The sequence below is a fragment of the Astyanax mexicanus genome, chromosome 7, assembly GCF_023375975.1.
Source record: "Astyanax mexicanus isolate ESR-SI-001 chromosome 7, AstMex3_surface, whole genome shotgun sequence".
NCBI lineage: Eukaryota > Metazoa > Chordata > Actinopteri > Characiformes > Acestrorhamphidae > Astyanax > Astyanax mexicanus.
In genome coordinates, this window is record NC_064414.1 from 2,484,781 (window position 1) to 2,508,394 (window position 23,614).

General features: G+C 36.5%; 2 protein-coding genes across 6 annotated transcripts in view; both read right to left on the reverse strand.

The window, feature by feature from the left end:
* The window catches only part of lyst (lysosomal trafficking regulator), a 59,949-nt gene extending 50,987 nt beyond the window's left edge, over window positions 1–8,962 (reverse strand). For 3 of the 4 annotated variants that reach the window (XM_007238535.4, XM_015602803.3, XM_022685228.2), the window contains exons 1-2: window positions 8,711–8,961; window positions 7,514–7,834 (exon numbers count right to left, since the gene is read on the reverse strand). In XM_007238535.4, the coding sequence (XP_007238597.3) occupies window positions 7,514–7,597 (84 nt within the window). In that variant the 5' untranslated portion in view covers window positions 7,598–7,834; window positions 8,711–8,961. Of the gene's footprint in view, window positions 1–7,513; window positions 7,835–8,710 lie in introns of all 4 variants that reach the window. The other variant, XM_022685227.2, reaches the window with a different exon arrangement.
* A 507-nt stretch (window positions 8,963–9,469) lies between these two features.
* On the reverse strand, window positions 9,470–23,229 carry eif2ak2 (eukaryotic translation initiation factor 2-alpha kinase 2). 2 transcript variants are annotated; one of them, XM_049481617.1, is made up of 19 exons: window positions 22,821–23,229; window positions 21,835–21,976; window positions 21,299–21,435; window positions 21,081–21,213; window positions 20,300–20,352; window positions 19,913–20,068; window positions 18,503–18,626; window positions 18,359–18,414; window positions 18,164–18,263; window positions 17,250–17,299; window positions 17,115–17,154; window positions 16,930–17,003; window positions 16,360–16,482; window positions 16,045–16,167; window positions 15,608–15,800; window positions 14,792–14,935; window positions 12,083–12,184; window positions 11,880–11,942; window positions 9,470–10,970 (listed from the first exon to the last, which is right to left on the reverse strand). In XM_049481617.1, the coding sequence occupies exons 1-19, from the start codon at window positions 22,928–22,930 to the stop codon at window positions 10,830–10,832; spliced, it is 2,064 nt and encodes a 687-aa protein (XP_049337574.1). In that variant the 5' UTR covers window positions 22,931–23,229; the 3' UTR covers window positions 9,470–10,829. The 2 variants fall into 2 exon arrangements, with proteins under 2 accessions (XP_049337574.1, XP_049337573.1); XM_049481616.1 differs by having other exon boundaries at window positions 15,608–15,803; window positions 22,821–23,228.
* Between the last annotated feature and the right edge of the window lie 385 nt (window positions 23,230–23,614).

Genomic DNA, 23,614 nt, shown 5'->3' on the forward strand with positions numbered 1-23,614 from the left:
ATGTAAATGTTTTTTTTTAAAACATAGCACTGAACCACAAACACAAAAAAATTGTAAAAATTAAAACATGTTTAAACAATTATTTAAAAGGTCAGGAATTAATCAATCTGTTCCACCCATAGAAGTGTTATACAAATAAACTTTCATTTCAGTCAGATGTTATTAATATGGCAGTGTGTTTTTATAACTTTTATATGACGAATCGCAATATATCATCTTGCTACAGTATCACAATGTGCCGAGTACTGCAAATCATTATCTAATTTTCACCCTAATAAGAGCAGATCCACGGCTGATGTGTTTTAGTACAGATAAACACAATACTTTATAGTAAAACAGGGGCATGTGTGAAATTGTCATTAGGCTACAGCTAATCTGACAGTCAGAGATCACACCACAGCATCCAACACAATCCTCACAAACAAGTCCATTCATTCACCTTCTCGCTAATCTGCTCAGGTGTGTCTGTGCAGTGTCTGGGTCAGAGCAGGTCGACAGACTCGGCTCCATATGCTCTGAAACCTCACCGACACCACATTTACCTTGCCAGCTCTTCTTCCTGTCCCATGACATGTGGCAAGTCAGTGTACAAATGAGGTTTGAAAGACATTTCTTTAGTTCGATGGGGTTTGCATGGGGTGTTTGCTTACACAGATAGACAGAAATCATTCACTTGACAAGTTAGTACATCTACCATAACAGGTTAATTAACTACTAGCTTTTTGTCAGCAGAGAGTAAAGAAGGGTAGAAGAACTACTGCGCTGAAATGATGATGATTAAATGTAACCGCTGTTTGGTCTCAGTACTGATGAGTGTGTAATGAGTTATTGAGATTACAGAATTTGTGCTCGATCCTGACTGTGTGTGTAGTTGGCGCTGTACTAATGACAGGGTGACTCAATTTCCTTCCTCTGTTGATTTCAACAGAACCGGCCCAGAGAACAGCCACGCAGTCAGGCCACAAGAAGTCTGACACTTTTACAGTCTTAACAATCTGCCAGTCGTGTTAGCGAAAGAGACAGCAAAGACCGGACACTGGACAAATTCACAAATATGGACAGAAGGATGTTTCAGGAAAATGCAAATAGCAGTGAAAGATGAACAGTGAAGCGTTATAGGAAACTACAGCCACAGCAGAGCCCAATGCTTCTACAGAAGTACAGACAGAAGCTTCCAGGGGTGTCATATTGTATTAAACATAGATGCACGATGACACAGTCAAATTGTGATTAAAATAAATCTGTATTTTCTTTTTATAATGGTGTTTTTCCATATGACAAAAATATTATCAAATGAATCACATGATACTAAATATAATTCTTTTACACCATAGAACAATCAAGTTTTTTTTGCATTGCAAGAAAAAGCAAAAATGATTGAGGTAATGTAAGAAACTGTGACAGGCCTAGGCCCTATATATTTTAAGCTTCAAATAAATGCGAATAGATGCGGTTATCACACTGCTAAACACTTTGCACACTTTGTTTCACAGATCGCTGCTTCTTTACCATCTGGTCTTGACTTTAGAAAATGACCTTCTACATGAGAAGCAAACACCAGTGTTTCATTTGTCAGCTTTGGAAAAACTTGGTTGGAGTTAGGAGGTTTGGTTGTTTGTGAAAGGAAGTTTTGCCTAGGTTTCTCAGTTGTCGGCAGACTGACAAAATTAGAAGATTATTTTGGGGTAAATATGACCCTATTTAAATGTTTAGCATCTATTTTTTTGGTGTTTCATGTTTAATGCTTTTTCCTAATTTAATTAGGAGAGCCATAATAAACAAAAAAATAACATATACAACAATATAATATATTTTTTTAAGGTCCTGTATACATTTTGTACATACTGGTGTTCTTTGATGGACAACTTTAACTTTAAATCATATTTGATCATTTATTCATTTATGCATGTGTTGGAATACATATTTAGTTTCCTACAGTAAGGGAAAGATATAAAGGCACTTTATTTCTGTACCCGAGCATTGCCTAGAAGTCATGCTTGCATTCCGAGCTGTTCCTCACTAATGAGAACAGTCATCCTCACTCCTCACATGACTCTTCATGGTCACACTGAGGGAGAAAAGGGAAAAACCAATATGCCCATTTCTCTGGAGCATCACCTTTTCCCAGCAGCGCTGTTTGTCTCTGTGAGGAACTAATGTGATAATGCAGCTCACTGAGCTCAGTAATCCAGCAGGTCATGCTTCGCTTACAGGAGGGGCAGGTAACTTTTCAGCAGTACACCAGTTACATCAAATTTTTCATTATTACATCACACAGCGACATCACCACAACAGTCCAAAACACCAGAGCACAAACATCAGCTAAAAATACAACTTTATGACCCCTGCAAAGTAGTTTTGTGCTCATTTGTGGACACCTCTTTAATGAATGCATTTAGTAAATTTAAAGGTGCCCTCACCTCTACCTCACTTGGTCCAGGCATTTGGACTTTAAGTTTGGTCCAAACTAAAGAAGCAGATGTTTAAGGTGGCAGTCGGAATGGTTTCGGTCTAGACCAACCGAACCATAGTCTGGTTCATCTGCAGTGTGAAAACAATTTAGATGGTTCAAACTTTCGTACCAATTATAAGAAGTTAAGGCACGCTATCGTCACACGTTAAATATTAGAAGAATAAAAATAAGCATGAAATTGCCTTAAAATTGCACACATAGCTTGTCCAGTCCCTGTATTTCTAATAGAATAGGACTATTTGAAGCAGAAAAACACAATACAGAACATTTCTGGAACGGGATCTTGCTTTTACAGGTGAAATTTTAGCTTGTTGTAATAAAGCTTGTGGAACAGTTTTTAAACATAAACTTTTGGCACGTTCATTTTGAGGATGCCACATTCTGTTATCACAGACTGCCACGGTGAACGGCACGATTAAGTACCTACAACAGTAACATACAAGGTTTTTAGGCACTACACTTACCGTATTTTAGTAATCTGTCTGGATAATTTTTCTCCTCTTCTTATAACCCTGTACTAATCTTCCACCTCAGTTCTTCTGCTCCATTTCACTCTGACTCACGTGTGCAAAGTGAAAGTTTCTTCAACAGACTGAAAACCACAGCAGAGGTGTTTTCTCATGTGACCAACGTGTTTTTCATTTCCAAGGTTTACATCCTAGATTAGATTCTTCATATCTGAACCTCAGGATGAACATCTAACACTGTCTAAAGCTCCATATGTCCAGAATGATCTGACCCCATTTACACATGATCACTTAATGATTCTGAGTACTGGACAAGCCTAAACCATATTTAAAAAAAAGCTTTAAAACACACCCAAGAGACACGTGTGATCCCTTAAACCACTTCAGGAGTTGGTCTGAGATAATTCACAGTATTTGTTGTAAATCAGAAATTTGCTGGCAGTTGCTTTTTGTGTGGGTTTTTTCTTTTCTTTTACTTTCACTTTTACTAATGACGTGGTTAATAGAGGTTTATTAATATAGATAACTGTTTTTAATGCACAAAACACTTTTACAGGATTTATTGTGGCTCTTTCACACGTTCAATAGTAGCTCTGGCCAAGTTTGAGTCTGGCAGGGTAAACCACTGACTGACTGGCCACGTATTTTCTATTAGAGATCAGCAAATCTGCACTGTGTGTGTGAGTGTGTGTAGGCCTACTCTCTACCATCTCCTCCCTCAGATAAGACAGAACAGATCAGTGCTTCTAGTTAAAAGTTTTAGCTTAAATACATGCAATGTAATTTTTATTCATCATACGATAAGGCAATAACGTAAGTAGATGTGGCAATCAAATATTTAGCATCAGTATCAGTATAACAATGTTTTGAAAGCTGTAATACTGAGGTCCATGGCCCCATTAAACCCCACTACAATTCTCAGGGGAAGTTTTCCATGGGACAGAAACAAAAAACTTTACATCACTGAAATAAAGGTCATAGATGACCAAGCATGTGATGTTTCAAACGGAAAAACAAATTTAGATGAAAAACATGATGACTGAGCCAAAGGCAAATTGTGTGTCAATTGTAATTACAGTCAATATTATAGGCTCTCCACTGAATGAGCCAGGCAAATATTACTAGTTACTTGTAACAATCATTTCCATAAATAAAAAAAACCTACATTTGTTCAATTGACATACCATTTTATTTGCATTAATATGCTCTTCTTGTTAAAGCAAACACAATGGGTAGTACTGGACAATATATTCCATATATTGTACTTTAAGTCGATAATGTAGGTTATGTTCAATTGTAGTCTTCATATATCTGAGGACATCTAGCCCACCAAAAGAGGAAAGGAAAAGCACTCCTTTTAGTCTTTCTGAGTGAATGGACATTGTTTAAAAACTCCAGCAGCATTGCTGCACCTGACCCACTCATATCAGCACAACACACACTAACCACCAGGAATGTGTCACCATCACTGCAGAGCTGAACATTTCCCAACAACCAAATAATAGCTGCTCTGGGCTCCTGACCATTGAGGAACAGGGTGAAATAAGGATAATAATGTATGCAGAGAAACAGAAGTACCACATTCTGTACATACAGAACTACAAAGTGTTCTTTTGATCTGTAGATTTGCACAAATGTATCATGGAAGTCGAAACTAGGACATATTGTATAACAATATATTGATATTTACGATATATTTTGCCCAGCCCTAGTATGTGAGTACAGACATGCTCCTCAGTGTGGTGGGTACAGCACAAAGCCCAAAGCCTTGTTCTGGATGAGGGGAGCTAATCAGAGTCTCGTGATGGAGTCGTTAGTACAGCCTGGGGCCGAGCACTTCACACAAGCTCAGAGAACTGCCTCCTCGGTATCCAACAGAGGAACACATGACTGCTCAGCCCACAAACCACCATTCCCTTTAAGCTTTATAAGCTATGAGCTACACCCTCTTAATCAACACCACCCGAGCCTCCACTTCCAGGTGACGACAGCACCTGCTGGGAACCTCAGCTCCAACTGGAGGAGAGGATTTTTGAGGCAAAAATATATTATATTATATTGAATTAAACAACAGTTGTGTTGATCCAGCACTAATGTTTGGCTAACAGCCACACTATTAATCAGTATAGCTTTAGGCACAGTTAAAAACAGGAAATACAACCCGTGCCAGTCGGGACTTATCAAATCTGTCTCCACCCAAACCTCCTGCAATTCACTGAGCTGCTGTCAGAGACCACATTAACAAACTAAAGATAAAAAAGATTTTTTTAAAAATTATCTAGGCCAGTCTTGATTAATGATTTTTTTTGGGGGCAAAAATAATATTGGCCCAGAAATCATTGTGATAAATAATTATGTCCACATTTTAAAGACCACTGACATTTTATACATTTTATTCCACTATACTAATAATATAATATAATAGCATCATTTTATTGATTTATTTATTTCAGATTTCATTTAACACATTGCATTAAAGGAGCATTGCTCTTTTAATTACTAGAAATATTTAAGCATTGGAACTTAAATTTAAATATCATGAATAAATAATAAAAAAAAACTATAAATATAAAATCACTGTTTTTAAAACAAGGTCAACATACCAGATCATTCACGCTTATAGGTTATTCTCACTAAGTAAACATAATAAGCAATATTAAGGTCAGCAAAAATTACGTAATTCTTATGAAAGGCCTACTGTTTATGTTTTGAATAGATTTCTTACGTATACAGTGATTTCATCAGAACTTGAATATAAAATCAACTGCATTTTTCATGACAAACAAAGAAGAATCTGAATTATTAATACATTTTCACTAGATTTAGTGCAGTCCAATGTGCAAAGCTGAATACAAATGTTATGTTATTATATTTTAAAGGTTTAATCTTTTAAATTGACCCTTAGACAATTTTAGTATTCCAGAAAAAACATATCAAACATTATTCTAAATATATATTACATATGTATGCAATATTACACAGGATGCATGATTACAGATCATTTTTGTAACTCTAAACATCACCTAAACATTCAGCTTAGGTTAAGTGATGTTTATAAATTTTGATCCAGTGCCTATACATTACACTCTACATCATTCTGTCAGGTGAAATACTGACCTAATATATCTTCATTTAATACGTTGATTGCAGTTTGTATTTTTTTCTGTAATGATAATCTCAATGGATTTCCATTCAGGCCTGTACATTAAATCATTGTTTATGCATTAGCAATAGAAAATTGAATGAAAATGAAATTGTATTATTGCAAATGATATGGCACACTCCTAACTGAGATATAAAAAAATACAAGAATTTTATCAGAATGGTAACAGAAGTCAATGATGTATTATATATCGAGATTTCCAGTAAAATAAATGATACTGGACAGATATAATATGTCTCTGTAGTAGATACATAATGGGAAACGAGAACAGTTAAAAAAACTTTTTTTTTTTTTTTTTTTGCTAAAAACAGCAAAATAGTAGTACCCTGATGTGATAATGAGGGGTGGTTGATATGGCACCATATTTCAGGGTATAATTCTGTTTATGATATTATAGCATATGATACGATCGGGAGCATAGACATATACTGACTGTCCTAAATCCCCACACCAGTAAATCCAGTGAATTACGTAAGCGTCAATATTAATATTTTAAATACAACACCACCTAGGCTGCTTTGTTTTTAAGCTGTGTGTGGATTAAACTACGCAAACGCCTTTCAAAGCGTATCTACACTACTTGTCCATGTGTAAAAGACCACACACTGAGTGCTCTAGACTCTGTGAAGATCACACTACAAACGCCCAACCAGAGAGTCTAACAGCTGAACTGAAAAAAACTGAACTGAAATTCAACAATACTTGGTGGCAGTTCAACCAACAACCAAATGCCCACAGTATTTCACTTTCCACATCACAGTGTGTTATACAGAGATCCTAATCATATGTCTATTAAAAAAAACAAATATTTTAACTAGATACTTAAAAAACTAACATTGAAATGTGAGAGAGGTGGGTGCAGATATTTACATTCAGCTCATTGATATTTTAGTCAGAAATGCAAAGTATCTTCCCAGAAATTTGCTTTTTTTAAACCTTCAAATATTAGATATTATTAGATTTTATATCGCTACCTTGATATCTGTAGTTGTGAGAAATCTGAACTAGGTTAAAAAATCTGTTGTCTCTGCTCAATCCCTCATCCATCCACCAATCCATCCATTCATCCATCAAAGTTAAAGGATTAACAGCACTCTCACCTGTAGATCTGACTTGAGCATCAAACTGGCCTTTTTTAACTACATGAATTTAGGACTATTTAATACTTTGAAAAGCTTTGGAGGTAACCTGCTGTTATTTGCCCAGCAATTGAACAATACAAACCAATGTTGTTGCGAAGCAGCAGCTTCCCCAAAATCTGCTATTTTTAAACCTTCAAACATTATATTTTAGTGGATCTGTAAAAAAAAAAACTGTTTGTTCTCTGCTAAATCCCTCTTTTCATCCATCAATCCATTCATCCATCCATCAAAGTCAAAGGTAAAAGATTAGCAGCACAGATGCTCTCACCTGTAGATCTGCTCCCTGGGCACGACAGTCCATATACTTCTCCCAGGCCAGGGTGAGGTCAGCTGGCTGTCGGCTGCTGGCCATGACCCGCGCTGGTTAGGTTCCTCCTGTTTGATAGTGATATGATAGTGCAGATACTGGCTTCTCATCAGTCTTTATCATAAATCTCCAATCCTCCACTGAAGCTGAAGCTTTTACAGCCAAGAGTGCTGCAGCCAGGGTTCCTGTGCTACTCCTCACTGTGCTGTGTGTGTTACAGCAAGCCCATGGTCCAGAAGGTCCACAAGTCCACATACAAGTCCACAAGTGCTCCAACATCCCCTGAAACAGAATAGAAAAGAGATGAGTAAATGGATAATTCAGTAGATAAATAGATAGGTTAGTTAAATAAAAGCTAAACTTGCATTTAAAGCTACTGATGTTCACTGTTGACTGCTGGACAGAACAGCTGACCAGAACCGAGCTATTAAAGGTTCTGCAGTGAATAGAGAAGGTTTGCTGCTGTAATGTGAGCCAGTTTCCATTCGTGACGAAGCTATTAATATTAATAAAGTGATTAATTCAAGTCTGGTCGGTCCCGGATAAGTGCTATCAGAATTATAAACCGAATTCAGAGCTTAATATCATGAGCTAGCTGTGCTAGCTAACTAACAAATCCTGGCTAAAGCTAGCTAACCTAGTTGAGTTCCTGTCAAGTTTAATAATAATACAAGCAGCCGGGGCGAATCCAGGCTTCACAAAGTGTAAATCCAGCCCGGGATTTTGCTACATCCGTCTGACTGGCTCTGCCGCGGCTCGAGCCAACAACGCAGATGGAGCGAAATTCCGGTGCGGATTTACAGTTTCCGGGGTTGGATTTGCTATCTTTTTATATACAAGCGGTAAAGCTGCATAAAACAAATAATACACAACTCCACACGAATATTCTTACTGAATACAAGCTAAACATAATTTCATCTGATCTAATTAAAGGTTTTACTCTGCAAAATAACTTAAATAACCTGCTAAATCCATCTCTATAGCAACTAGCTAGCTATCGGCGCGAGACCCGCATTCAGTGCTGAAAGAGTTAGCATAACGGCTAGCGGGTTTCACAGCGAAATCTCACTTTTTATAAATCAAAGTGCTTTTAATAGCTATATTTCTTACATTTCTGACTAAAATATCAATGAGCTGAATGTAAATATCTGCACCCACCTCTCTCACATCAGTCCAAACAGCCCCACACACACACACACATATTAATACTGAGCCTCTATCCACTGAAGAGAAAAAAAATGTCACTAGAAACGTAATACAGGAACTAACGCCCACAAAACGCCGTTTTTAGACACTATTGGAGGAACACGGGCTAACCCCCGATCAATCAATCTTTTCGTAAAAGACTCTTCTTTTCGCCAATCATTACGATTACGTCAAAGCCAGTGTCCCCCCTATGTAGGAGGAGCTCCGTCAGGCTGCTGTTCCTCGTCTATTCCCACACTGACCGATAGGGGGCGCCAGATCTGCGTTTTTTTTGGCGCCAGGGTTTATTACTGCACATTCAATTTGTGTACAGCAAATATAAATAAATATGATATATATTTTAATATTTTTAATACTTTAATATTATATCTTTTTTATACTTTCTCCTCATAATCTTACCCATTTCCCATTTCTACCACATTCCCTCAAACTAACAAACTCTTTCCCTGATTTAACAATCTGTTCTCTATTTGTCTCCTGAATTTAATACATTCGTTCCTAAATTAAAAAAAAACTTACCTTCGATTTAAGATATGCAATATGATTGTGATATATTTTCTTTTTTGCTTAAAGAACACTGACCCAACAGTACATTTCATTACAGAGAGTCTAAGAAAAATTACAATTTTACAACGTGGAAAAATTACAATAAATATTGTGTATAGAGACAATTTCAGAAAATATTCATATTAAAATCACAAAAAAAAAAAATCTGGTGATGAAACCCAAACTTTATTACAAGATGCAAAAATTAAATATCAAGGAATTAAGTAAGGCCAATTCTTTATTTGATTTCCCCTGAAATTCATATTGTTCAATTGCTAACATGCTCAAATGAAATGCATAGCACAATTATTTTAACTGACAAACAGAGGATGTTAACTCTTGTCAAGTCTCCAACACACTTTCTGCTTTACTCACATTTTTTATTTAAAATGGCAATTTTTACATACATACTTAAAACAGTTTTCTGCATAATACACAACAATCTGATATATCATCATGTCATCATGTTTCCATATCAAAACACTGCCATTCAAAATCACACAACATGAGTTCATTGGCCAATATATGTGCAGAAAGTGTTGGGTATGCCTAGTGTAAATAATTGGTAAAATTGGTAAAAAAAAAAAAAAAAAAAAGTTACCTATATATTTATTGATTTTAAGTATATCATTTTTTTCATGTTGGGAAAATGAGAACACTTTCCAGTACAAAATTATTAAAAATGTATAAACTCATTTTGTCTTGCGGGCGCCCTCTGATGGCTCCACATTTTTTCTTCCTATTATTTATATTTTTGTTCTGAATTTAGTAAAGGATATTGATTTGGATTTCCATTGTTATCTCATGGTGGGTTGTTTAACGTCTTAAAAATTCTCGGTGAAAATTTCTGTGATCCAGAAAACTTAACTGATGGAAGCAACATTATTTGTTAAAAAATATTTTTGTACCTGTATATTTCTATTAAAATATGCATCACCATATAGAAGACACAAAAAATGAGCAGTGTTTCTCCTTTATTGGCTTCTATATCAATGGGGACCCTTATCCTCCCTCCACCCCAACACCAGTGAGGCGAAGAAAGTGCTACCTGTGGAACCATAAAAATATATACACATAAACACACACACAATACATAATGCTCCCACTAAATCTAACAAGAAGGACAGCCTCAGAGCTTACTGTGAGCATTACACTCAGGCTAAAAGCTCCAAAGGTTCTAAGAGCCGGGTTCCAAAGGCACCGCTGTTTTTCAGTATTGTACAGATTTAATAATTCATTTATTTAATGTGCAAAAAAAGGTGCAGAGTGCGGGTCTGAGAACTGCGATCATAAAAGACCCACTGCAGTACAGTGCTGATTATAGCAGCTGCAGAGTAACAGGCTTGGTCTCAATAAAATATTACTAAAAAGTAACTTTAATAATGTAAAGTTATTTTATAAATATAATAATGATCACGATCGAAGGCTCCTAAAATCGTATCGTCCGTCGTTACATATTAGACATGATTGAACTGCAGTTTGAATCATTATATAGTTAATGTTATAGATGAGATCATGTATGTGATCAGTAGGTCCGGTTCTCGTTCTTTGTGTTCTGGTCCGATCGCAGGGCGGGTTTTTTGAAAGCGTCCAGCTTGGTGAGCAGATCGCTGGCGTCGGGTCGCTCCTCAGGATTGGCACTCAGCATCTGTTCAATCAGCTTACTCTGTTCAACAGATCAGACACACACAGTCTGATTATTACACCACTTATACAACATACTTACACACACACACACAAACAAACGCACAACAGTTGCTGCTTTTCTTTCATGATGTGACGCTCCAGCGCATCCCAATTAAATCACCTGAAATCACCATCTCACTTTATCAGGTTTAGATCAGAGGATTAATGTGGAGGACAAAAAAACACTTTTTACTGTTTACTACGTAATTCCATGTGTCACTTAATTAATTGTTTTAATGTTGTATTTTTTTTATCTAAATAATACACATACCGTGGTGCTTCAAAGGATATAAAATCTTTCTATTTCTGCATAAATATCACCTAAAACTTCCTCAGATTTTAAACTAGATAACAGGAACCAAATCGGACAAATGAATCACAAATATAAGACTTGCAATTTATTTATTTATTAAGGAAAATGGTCCAATATCAAATATCAGTGAGTGGCAAAAGTATGTGGGCGTTTAGGATTAGCACAATATCTAAAGGTAAAGAGTAAAGGTTCAAACAATGGAATGATCAATCAGATGTCAGTGGGCAAAGCCTGCTTTATCTAAAGATCTACAAAAATAAAAAAATCTAGAAGGATATATTAAACTCAAATCTTCACAACACATGTTTAAGGATGTGTATCCTTGCAAAAATAAACAATATAACTTCTAAACTACTACAGATATTTCTCCTATTGACCCATGCTGATGGGTCTGCGGTTTACTAAAGACTTTTGATTCAAACATCTCAGTACTCAGTACCTCACAACAACAAACGCATTACAATTCCCATCCAAAATACAATCATACAGCACAGAATATGCATGCACATAATCATATAAATAAATACCAACATGTTTATTACTCCTGCAGACCTTCCAAACAAGAAAAGCACTCACCTCAAGCATAAACTTCTTGCTGAAATCTTCTGGAAGCTTCCTACTCCTTACATCTTTCCAGACCTAACAACAGAAAACGTTTTAAAAGTTTTTATACTGTATGTCCTAAATATTTTGATGGAATTTATTGTAAAATATAACTTAATGATATAACAAAAAAAATGACAGTGGTAATTCATACAGTGCTGAATATTTTTACCAACCTCTGCTTTTTCATGACCAGTTTTGAGATTCCATAGCAGCTCAAAGTAGATCAGACCCAGAGGGAAGATGTCCACCTTCTTGTCGTACGAGCTCTGGTTTACCTGAGTAACATTAAACAAGATTAGTGGATATATTTGTATATTACGCTGTGGAAAACTTCATGCCTGGTCCCTGTTCCCAAGAAACCTCGCCCCAGTGAGCTCAACGACTTCAGGCCGGTAGCTTTGACCTCCCACATTATGAAGACCATGGAACGACTGCTTCTCCCACTCCTCAGACCCCAGGTACAGCATGCACTGGACCCTCTCCAGTTTGCATATCGGGAGAAGATTGGTGTTGAGGATGCCGTCATCTACCTCCTCCACCGAACCTACTCTCATCTTGACAAGGGGAGTAGTGCTGTGAGAATCATGTTTTTTGATTTCTCCAGTGCTTTTAACACCATCCAGCCTCCACTTCTCAGAGACAAGCTGGTGAAGATGAATGTGGATCCTCACCTGGTGTCCTGGATCACAGACTACCTCACCTGCAGACCACAGTACGTGAGGCTCACTGACGGCACATCGGAGACTGTGGTCAGTAGCACTGGAGCACCACAGGGGACTGTGCTCTCCCCCTTCCTCTTCACTCTCTACACATCAGACTTCCAGTACAACTCTGAGATGTGCCACCTGCAGAAATTCTCGGATGACACTGCCATCATTGGGTGTGTGAAGGGTGGTCAGGAGGAGGAGTACAGGAGACAGGTGGATGACTTTGTTGCTTGGTGCCGACTGAACCAACTGCAGTTGAACATATCCAAGACCAAGGAGATGGTGGTGGACTTCCGTAGGTCTGGACCACCCTTGCAGCCAGTCTCCATCGAGGGGGTTGATGTGGAGACAGTAAAGACCTACAAGTACCTTGGTCTGCAGCTGGACAACAAACTGGAATGGTCAACAAATACAGACACCCTGTACAGGAAGGGACAGAGCCGGCTCTATTTCTTGAGGAGACTGCGGTCCTTTAACATCTGTAAGAAGCTTCTGCAGATGTTCTACCAATCAATCGTGGCCAGCATTCTCTTCTACGCTGTGGTGTGCTGGGGAGGCAACATGAAGAGAAGAGATGCATCACGGCTGGACAAGCTGGTCAGGAGGGCCGGGGCAGTGGTTGGAATGGAGCTGGACTCTCTGGTTACAATAGCTGAGAGAAGGACTTTGGATAAACTGCTTTCTATCATGAACAATGATAGTCACCCACTTCACACCACCATCATGAAGCAGAGGAGTGTGTTCAGTGACAGACTGCTGTCACAGAGCTGCACAACAGACAGACTCAGAAAATCCTTCATCCCCAGAGCCATCAGACTCTTTAACTCCTCCCATCGGGGACGGGATGCTGCTGACGACTGAGTTTAATCCAGGCACACCACTTGGACATTATTCAACAACTTAATTATTTATATTAACACTTCCCCAACCTCGCTTACATTTAAGTATACCTTACTCATGATTGGGTATTCACATTTTCACATTCTCTTTTTAGAACTGTCTTGTAACGTATGCATACTTATATTATATTATATTTCTATGTCACATCAGTCACTTTCGTAATCAATGTCATTGCACTTTTCTCTGGTAATTATTTAAATATTTATGACCATTAGCAACATCTACTGCACTGCTCCGTTTACAGATAGATCCTTACCTTGTATAGTTAGGTTTTTTTTATAGCCTTATATATTTTCTATTCTTCTGTGTTTTGATTTGTCTGAGTATGTTTCGTATTGTATTGTGTTGTTGCTGCTGGATGCCTAAATTTCCTTCGGGATAAATAAAGTATCTCTCTCTCTCTCTCTCTCTCTCTATCTATCTATCTATCTATCTATCTATCTATCTATCTATCTATCTATCTATCTATCTATCTATCTATCTATCTATCTATCTATCTATCTATCTATCTATCTATCTATCTATCTATCTATCTATCTATCTATCTATCTATCTATCTATCTATCTATCTATCTATCTATCTATCTTAAAAAAGTATTCATGTCCCTTAAGCATTTACACATATTTTCACGTTACATCCACAACCTTAAATGTACTCTATTGGGATTTAATGTGATAGATCAACACAAAGTAGCAAGTAACTGTGAGCCATAAGAACAGAAAGTCAAACTTTTTGGCAAAAAGCTGTGAGCAGGAAAACTAATGCCGCACATCCCCCTTAACCACACAATCCCCACTGTGAAACATGGTGCTGGCAGCATCATGCTGTGGGGATGATTTTCTTCATTAGGGACAGAGAAGCTGGTGGAAATTCAAAGATGTAGAGCCTTCAGACTTTCATATTCATAGTTTATAGTTCATAGTTCAAGTTCACAAAGCTTTAAGAGTTCAGAAATCAATATTTGGTGGAATAAACCTGGTTTTTAATCACAGTTTTCATGCATCTTGGCATCATGTTCTCCTCCACCAGTCTTACACACTGCTTTTGGATAACTTTATGCTGCTTTACTCCTGGTGCAAAATTTCAAGCAGCTCAGTTTGGTGGTTTGATGGCGTGTGATCATCCATCTTCCTCTTGATTATATTCCAGAGGTTTTTAATTTGGTAAAATCAAAGAAACTCATAATTTTTAAGTGGTCTCTTATATATATATTAAAGAAGACATCTGTGCACAGTGACTTTAACACACAGACTCACAGCGAGTGACTGACCCACCTGTTCCGGGCTCATGTACGAGGGCGTTCCTGTACGATTAGTTCTCTCCAGTAAGGCCTCATCGCTGTCTGTCTCCGCTGCTGTAACCAATCCAAAGTCTCCCACCTTCAACACCTTCTCCTTTGTGAACATGATGTTTGCTGGCTGATTAAATAAACACAGACGTTATACATTACATAATCAAGACCCCCAAAAGCTGTTTATCCTGCAGACCTGCTGACGCTTAAAGGAGAACTCCGGTGTACACTTGACCTTTGGTGTAGCAAAACATGAAAAAATTTACTTACCTTTGTTGAATAGCCCACCTCCGCTCTCCTACAGCTTTTTTTGTGCTTTCGACCCAGCGCCGGCCATACCGGGGCATATTTTGCCTCAATAAATGTTTTTTACACTGTTATTCAGGCTCAAAAACTTTAAAAGTGCATCTCTGTACTGATAATGACAGATATATACATATGTACATAGACTCTGCATAGCCTGCCTCTTGGGGTATCAGTGAATACCGGCGCCCGAAGCTACAAAGAAGCACTAATGGATGTAATCAGAGGTTTATAATAAGCTTCTTGTGCACTTTTTAAGTTATTCATGCCTCGATTTTAATGTCAGGGCTCTCCGGATTCTACCAAAGAGGTGTGGAGATATTTTGAGACTTACCGGGGCAAACTATGCTGGGCAAAAAGCACAAAATTACTGTATCTCAGAAAGCTGTGGGAGAACAGAGGGGTGCTATTCAACAAAGGTAAGTACTTTTTATCATGTTTTACTACACCCAAGGTCAATTTTACACCTGAGTTCTCCTTTAAATCTAAAGCCCACCTTCAGGTCCCTGTGGATAAGGTTCACGGAGTGGATGTATTCGACGGCCTTCAGAACCTGTGTCATGATCTTCGCTGCCTCCTGCCTCCGCTCTGGGGATGGATCTTTTGTGTTTTCGGTCGCGATCCAAAACTGCAGAGTGTCCCCTTCACAGAGCTCCATCTGAATATACAGGAAGGAACCTTCTGAACTGCTACTGGAGCCAAAAAACAAAACCAAACAAAAAAAGATAACATCAGCAAAGACATCATTCAAATTAATATTATTATCACATTTGAAATCTAAATCTGGTAGGGTGAAAAGTGTTTGCTGCATTTTATTATTCAGCTTGTACACAAACACGTAAATGATGAGGAATAGAGCATTTGGAATTCCCGGCATTTTCAAGCTGTAGACTGAGGTATGAAGCTCTAGACTGATATGAGAAGGTTAATTACGTGGAGGTGCTGCTCTCTGATGACTCGTATTGGTACGCCGTCTCCTCGATCCAGGACGTGTGGTAGCGTACGATGTTGGGGTGCACCAGCTTGGCCAAAGCGGCCACCTCTCTGAGAGCTTTGCTGAGAAGATTTAAGCACAAGTTAGGAACGCACCAAATATTTACCAAGCACAATTATTCAGTCACAAATGGCAAAAATACCTTTGTTGTAAAAATGTGCTTAATTTGATAAAAAATCCAAAATGAAATGTTTGCCCATAAGCATTTGCACTACAGATGAAAGTTAATAACAACAGAACGATCATTTACGCACCTTGTACACTTGACGATTTTCACAGCGTAATCTTTTTGCTCAATAACCTTTCTGGCCTTGAAAACGCTTCCGAAACCTCCTTTGCCAAGTTTGCTTATTGAATTAAAGTTTTCTAAAAAGAACCTACAGAAACAGAACTGTGTGAAATAAGATTTCTCTTTATGATTCTTAATTCTAAAAATGTTACTCTGTACAATTACACCATTACAAATTGTTTCTTTTCATGTTTTTGAAAGTATTTGATAAAGTATTTATTTTTTAATAAAATAAATTAAACCAGTTGCTAATAAAGCAGATAATAAAAATGTATAACTTATACATAAAGTAAAACCTTTACTAAAATATTAAATAAAATGAATGTTACTGCAATTATTTTCACAACTGTAAATGAGACTCGCATTATTAGTGAGATGGCTTCACCACCCAACACACACCCAACACACACCCAACAAAGAGGTCATCCTGTGCTTTAATGTTTTCCATAATGTTGTGTTATATGGGTTTTACATAAAATCATATTATTAAACGATACGCTATTTTAATGAAGCAGCACATTTGGATAGAGCTTACTTTGACTTTACAGTCGAGTTGGAAGCTGGAGATCCTGCTGAGGGTTTTGACGGCTTGATTACAGGGGGTTTATCCTAAAGCAGGAAATAAAGTATACTGTAATAAATGTAATCAGTGAAACAAACTTTCTTAGATACTTAGATTTTTCATAATACAAAAATATATAAATAAATATTGAGGAGTACCTGTTTGACATTTGGAGAATTTGGAAAATTTGCTGCTAATCTAGAACAGAATGGGAATCAAGGTGAACCGCTGATCAGAAGAATAAAGAAACAAAAAATGAATATATAAAAATATGTAAAGTGCATAGTACTTACCTTATTTTTGACTCCTTATTTTTGAAATCCACGGGGCTTTGCACTGGGGCCTAAAATTATTAGCATGTTAAAATATATTTACAATTACTTCATTAATTACTACAAAGACATTTATTACCCTATTAAAATACTCACACAGACAATTTACAGTACACTGTACAGCTGATTACTCTGGAAAAGTGAAAAGCACTGCTAGTGGTATCTAATAATGTACATTTAAATAATATTATTTCTAATTTTCTCCCACATTTCTCCCAAACTTATCCATTCAACTGCTACTCAGCTGTATATCCATCATCATTATTGATGCTCCCAACAAAAGGAAGGTAAAGACTAGCACACGCTTGAAGTCAAACTCCGCCTCTTTTTGAGCTGCTGCTGATGCTGTAGCATTGCCGAGTAGCATCTCAGCGCTAACGCTCGGAGGAAAGCTCAGCGACTCGGTTCTGATACATCAGCTCACAGACGTACAGCCTTGTGCTGATCAACATCACCCTAGGAGTGATGAGGAGAAAGAGAGAGTGCCATCTACTGTACTTTACCCACCCAGAGAGAGCAAGACCAATGGTGCTCTCTCAGGACTCTGGCAGCTGATGGCAAGCTGCATGACCGGGATTCGAAACAGCGATCTCCAGATATTTTAAAATTACAACCAGTACTGTTGGATGATCACTACCGTACCTCATCCCATTTAAAGGTACTGAATGGAGCTGAATGGAGCCACCATTACAGAGAACACAGTTCTTCCACTGCTCCACAGCTCAGAGCTGGAGCCTAATTGGTTCATTTATGTTTATTTATCTGCTCCAGAAAGTGCTCCTATTCTATTGGCAGTACTTCTTATTTACAGGGCTTTGAGAAGCTGTGTGTGCATTTAGATACTCCGGATATTACTGCTCTTGTGAAGTACTCACCGGTCTCAGCGGATGGGCAGACGAGTCTTTAAATTCAACAGAGTAACGGGAGTCCTGACTGATGGGAGGAGTCTTTGAGCTGGTATCATCTTTAGACTCACTAAACACAACAGAACAGAGAGTTTCATTACAACAGTTTCAGACTCTTACTTTGAAATGAAAATCTGATTAATAGTTTAATAGACTCAGACTGACAGGGTGGAGGCGAATGATGGGGACTCGTCTTTAGAGTCAGATGACATCGAGGAAGTCTGTTAGAAACACTGTGATTAATAATATGTACTGTGGAAATAAAACATTATTACAGAATAAAAGTCTCTGCAGTGTTAGTGTTTATACCTGACTGTCGGATCTTAGCAGGGTGTTCCAGGCGAGCTCGGCCGCTCTCTGCTGCGACTGTTTCGCAGTCTTTCCTCGTCCCTCAGGATATTCGATTTTGTTTATAATGACCTTGTACACAAATCTGCAAAACGAAATAAAATCATTGTTAAATTTATTTAAAGATAAACATGTATTTATATGAACTTTGTGACTCTACTTTATGCAACATTATGTGAGATTCGGAAGTGAAAATCTGCTTTTAGCTTCAGTGCAGCAGGATCACTAAATCATTTTAAATGTTTAGTTTCTAATCACCATCAGAAAGCCTATAATGGTTTTAAATTAGTTCATCTTTTTCTTATTGTTTTCATTTTTAATTTGTTTTATTTATTTGTATTTATTTATTACTATTTATGTTTTTATTTAAATTTATTTATTTTAGTACATTATTATTCATTTTATAATTTCTTATTATTCTTATAATTTTACTTTTATTACTACTGTTACCTTTTTCTTTATTTTATTTTTTTATTTTATTTTTTTTTTATGTGTCAATTTGTTTTTATGGCCTTTTAGAATTTTCTATTTTTTTCCTTATACATATATATTTTATTATATCTATGGTAAATATTGATACAATTAGTATTTAGTAGTAAATTAGTAAATTATTTTTTTTACTATTTTGTTCCTTATTACTTCTAATTTCTTATTAAACGTTCTCAATCCCTTTTGTACTGTAAATGCTCAGCAACATTATAAATAAGGGCTACCCTCAATGTAATCCCGAGTAAAAAAAAAACTAAAATACACCTGTGTTCATTTATAACTCCGCCCCCTCGTTACCAGTCCCCAGGTGTTTCCTGTTTCTGTTTTTTCTGTCTACTTCCATGTGTATATTTATAGCCCCTTTGTTTCTGTGTTCTTTTGTTGGTTCTTGTATGTGTTTACGTCTGTTAAGAGGTGCTGATCGTGTGTTTCTTGTTCTAGTTTATTTCTTGTTTTTTAGTATATTCCTGTATGTTAGTTTATTTGCTTTCGTGCTTATTTGGTTTCTGTTTTTGTTATTAAAAATTACTCGCATTTGCATCCACTGACGACATCTACTTACTGTGCAACCCTCACAACACTACAGAATTTTAGGACATTTTTACAGTCACCAGTAAAAAAAAAACTCTGCTTGGAGGCAAAACTATTATTTGTATACCTTTTAAAAAAAGATTGATTGTATTTTAAAAAGTATCTTGTGAAATTACGTATTTTATTCTTTTAAATAATCCAAGATTAAAACACATTATGTCCTACACTATACACAAATACATCAAATTTATTTCTATTACATTATTCTGTCATACTACTTCAGTTCATGTGTAAATCTAAGAATGTCAGTTTCACTCCAGTAAATGAAGAGTGTGATTTGTGAATACTCACTCAGGATTGTGGGCGGGTCCTCTTTTGTCTACCAGTTTAAAGTCCCAGGCTTGACCACTTTTCTGACAGTAGTGGTTCAGTAAACCTTTAAAATTATTATCTAATCCAGAGCTCTCAGAAAGGCTGTGGCTCAGGGATAGACCAGTCAGGGAGTAGCTAAGAGAAAACAAAATAAACAGGATTATTCAGGTTTTCACAGAGTTTAAATCAGTGTTACGTAATTAAACATATGGAACAACTGTAAGATGATTCCTGATTCATGTTTCTTTTTTTCCGCAAAAGTTAATAGTTAATTTAAATAAAAAAATTAAGTTAAAAATTTCAGTTTTTAGGTCCAGGTCTGTACACTGTAATACTGGTGTTTAAAAGTAAAAAATCATTACTTACCCGAGATCTGACATGCTCGGTTGTTGTGTCTCGTTTGTCCTTTCACCGGGAACCTTCAATATAAATTATTGTTAAAATCACAATCATAACTTTGAAGTAGTTTAAAGTTTAAATAAACTAGAAATATTAAGACACACAGTTTCATTAAATACATTTACATGAACACTAAGCATTAACTATTAACACTGTCGAAAAAAATTAAAAAGTGCTATACATAAAAAAAGTAAGTAGCGGTATCAGAATGAGGTGGTCATAATAATCTGGCAATACAGAAATCTAAAATCATCTGAGTTTTAATTACAATGTTTTATTAAACCAAATGTTTGGAGGTGATTACTAACATTCGTTAGCTTGTGGCTAATAAGCACTTAAATCCTCATAGACTGGCTAGCAGAAATTAGCATTACTACAGCGATGGTCAAAATAAGATGAGAATTGACTGAAAGCTGAGTGTTTTATTTTTGACTTGATGGATTTTTTCTGGTTATTTAGAGTTACGACTATTACATGTTCTGCTTCTCATATTTCACACTCATATGACCATTAAATATTTGGCAGGTCATACAGGGATTGTAATTATTGGGACTGGGACAAGGATTGACTGATTTGCCTATTGTGATGTACCTAAATTCTTATTTATTAAGCTACATTAGCCGTGCATATAGCATTTTGAAATGTGATAAAAGTTTTAAAACACAAATGTAATGTATTTTTCTTTTTTTTTTTTACAATTTCAGTTTGTAACACTTTATAACACTTACAAAAACAGTAAGTGACTGACCTCAGCGTTATTCTCCCCATTAATTGCTTTATACACGAGTTTAGCCGCCTCCTCCTTCGCATCCCGCTTTACTCTGCAGACGGCTGTCGGATATTCTTTATCACCACAAACAAACTTACAGGCATACTGTATTCTGAAAAGAAAAATCACATAAATAATATTAAATACCGCCTCATTATAAGTAGGTTTAATTTAATTTGAGGTGTTTAGATACTTGCTGATTGTTGGAGTCCAGCGGCATCGACTCGACGAACTTAAAATTTAATCTCATCTTCTGACCGTATTCATTCAGCCAGCAGGTAAAGTTGGCTTGAGTCAGCTTTGGTAAACCATCGAGTGAGCAGGGACTGGTTACCTGTAGATGTAAATATATATATATATATATATATGCATATATTTATGTATTCATGTTTACATTACATTACATTACATTACATTACATTTAGCAGACGCTTTTGTCCAAAGCGACTTACAATAATCAAGTACAATGTAAAATAAGTTTAAAGGTAAAACATCTTTGGATAGGGATAAAAGGAGGACAAAGGGGAATAATAGGATAGAGGAGTGAAGGAGGGGAAGAAGGAAATGAGGTTAGAAGTAGTTAGTGTGTTAGAGGTGTTAGGAGAGTAAGTGCTCTTTGAAGAGCTCTGTCTTCAGGAGTTTATTAAAGATAGCGAGAGATTCTCCTGATCTGGTAGTGGAGGGTAGTTTGTTCCACCATTGTCTTTTTCAGGTGCAGATTTTCTCAACTAACCACCACTTTTGCTGTACTAGCTGGCTCCTCCTCCTGTATGAGACTGAGGGCATTCTTAGCAGCATTTTGCCTAGCTTCTTTCTTGTTGCGTCCGACGCCTTCAGGATAGGGTTTATTATTCACCACCGCCCTCACGGTGAATCTGAAAATTACATTAAAAAAATATATATATATTACTGTTTTAAAGGTTAAACATTTTAAAGCATTATACTTAAAGTTTATTTTCTATAGGGTGATCCAAACAGGTTCAACAGTAGCAGGGATATTAAAAAATACCAATAATAATAATAAAAAAAACGAATTTAATCATAAATATTACAAACATAGATGAGGAGTTTTATGGATTTTTGTTGTTGTTTAGTACGTATGTCAAATGCATTTCTTTAGAATGTAAAAACTGTAAAATTGTACAAATTAAAAAAAAAATCCTATGCCTTGATAGTGATAAAATGTCTCCATATAATCGCATTTTGACAAAGATTTAAATTATTTAAAAGATTTAAATTAAAATGAAATCAAAATCAAATCAGATTTATTGTCACATCACAAAAGTACAGATGTACAGGTGAGTGAAAAACTTGGGTGCAAGTTCCACTGATATGCAGAGACCTATATTTACAACATAGAGTAGAATAAGTAAAATAAAATAGAAAATACACATAGCAACATTACCGATTAATACAAAAATAGTTATTGTAACAAAATAATAAATTATAAAAATACTGCCACATCATAGAATTGAGGACTGGGACTTAAAAATATTACTATCTATAGAACTGCACCAACAATTAAAATATACAAATATGTAGTTTACAAATACAAAGTAGCAGATAAAACCATAAATATATCCTGTAGTTGTTCAATGTGAAGGGAAATCTAATGTCAATTTCTACAGAGAGTAAAAACAGCTGCTTCATCCGGGCTACAGTTCACCTGTACAGGTGTACAATAAGCTACAGTTAAGTTCAGGAATCAGGTGGACTCACATTTTGCTGTGATCTGGACCCTTAGTGTCCACATCCTCAAACCTGTAGGTCAGGCCAGTCTTCTGAGTGCGCTCATTCAGCAAAGCAATGTAATTACTGCTAGATGCCATTAATAAATCAATCAAAATAATCAATATAATCAATAAAATCAATAAAATCCAAACAGTCCAATCAGCAGCACAGAGTGAAAAAACACCAGAGATCAGTTAGTTTAAAGGAAACATAAATACTTTTTAATAAAATAATAAAACGCTGTAAAAAAGCTCCTGTGATCAGAGCTGAGCTCCGGCTGTCGCTCCTGATCTACAGAAACCTGCATAAGTTTCGTTTCTGATCAAAAACCTTCCCCTGCACGAGCCCGACTTCACACAGCCGACCAATAGAATCCGCCCGACGCGGGTCGCGTGTTACAGAGGGCGGAACTAGAGGAACACAGCAGCGGTTTCCAGCCGAGCCCCACGATGCAACGTTTTTTTTTTTTTCAAAATAAAAGTCCGATCTCGCCACTAATAACAGCGAGTGCAGCTCAAAAAATTAGAAATATGCTTGAAAAGTTACGTTATTTCAGTAATTCAGTTTAAAATGTGAAACTCATATATTACATGGATGTATTACACACAGAGTGATCTATTTTAAGCGTTAATAATCTTGTATTATATAACAATTATTGTTGATGATTATAGCTTACAGCCAATGAAAACCCAAAAATCAGTGTCTCAGAAAATTAGAATATTATATTAGACCAATTGGTACTTTTGGAGCAGTGTGGGCAATGTGCCAAGTCCTGCTGGAAA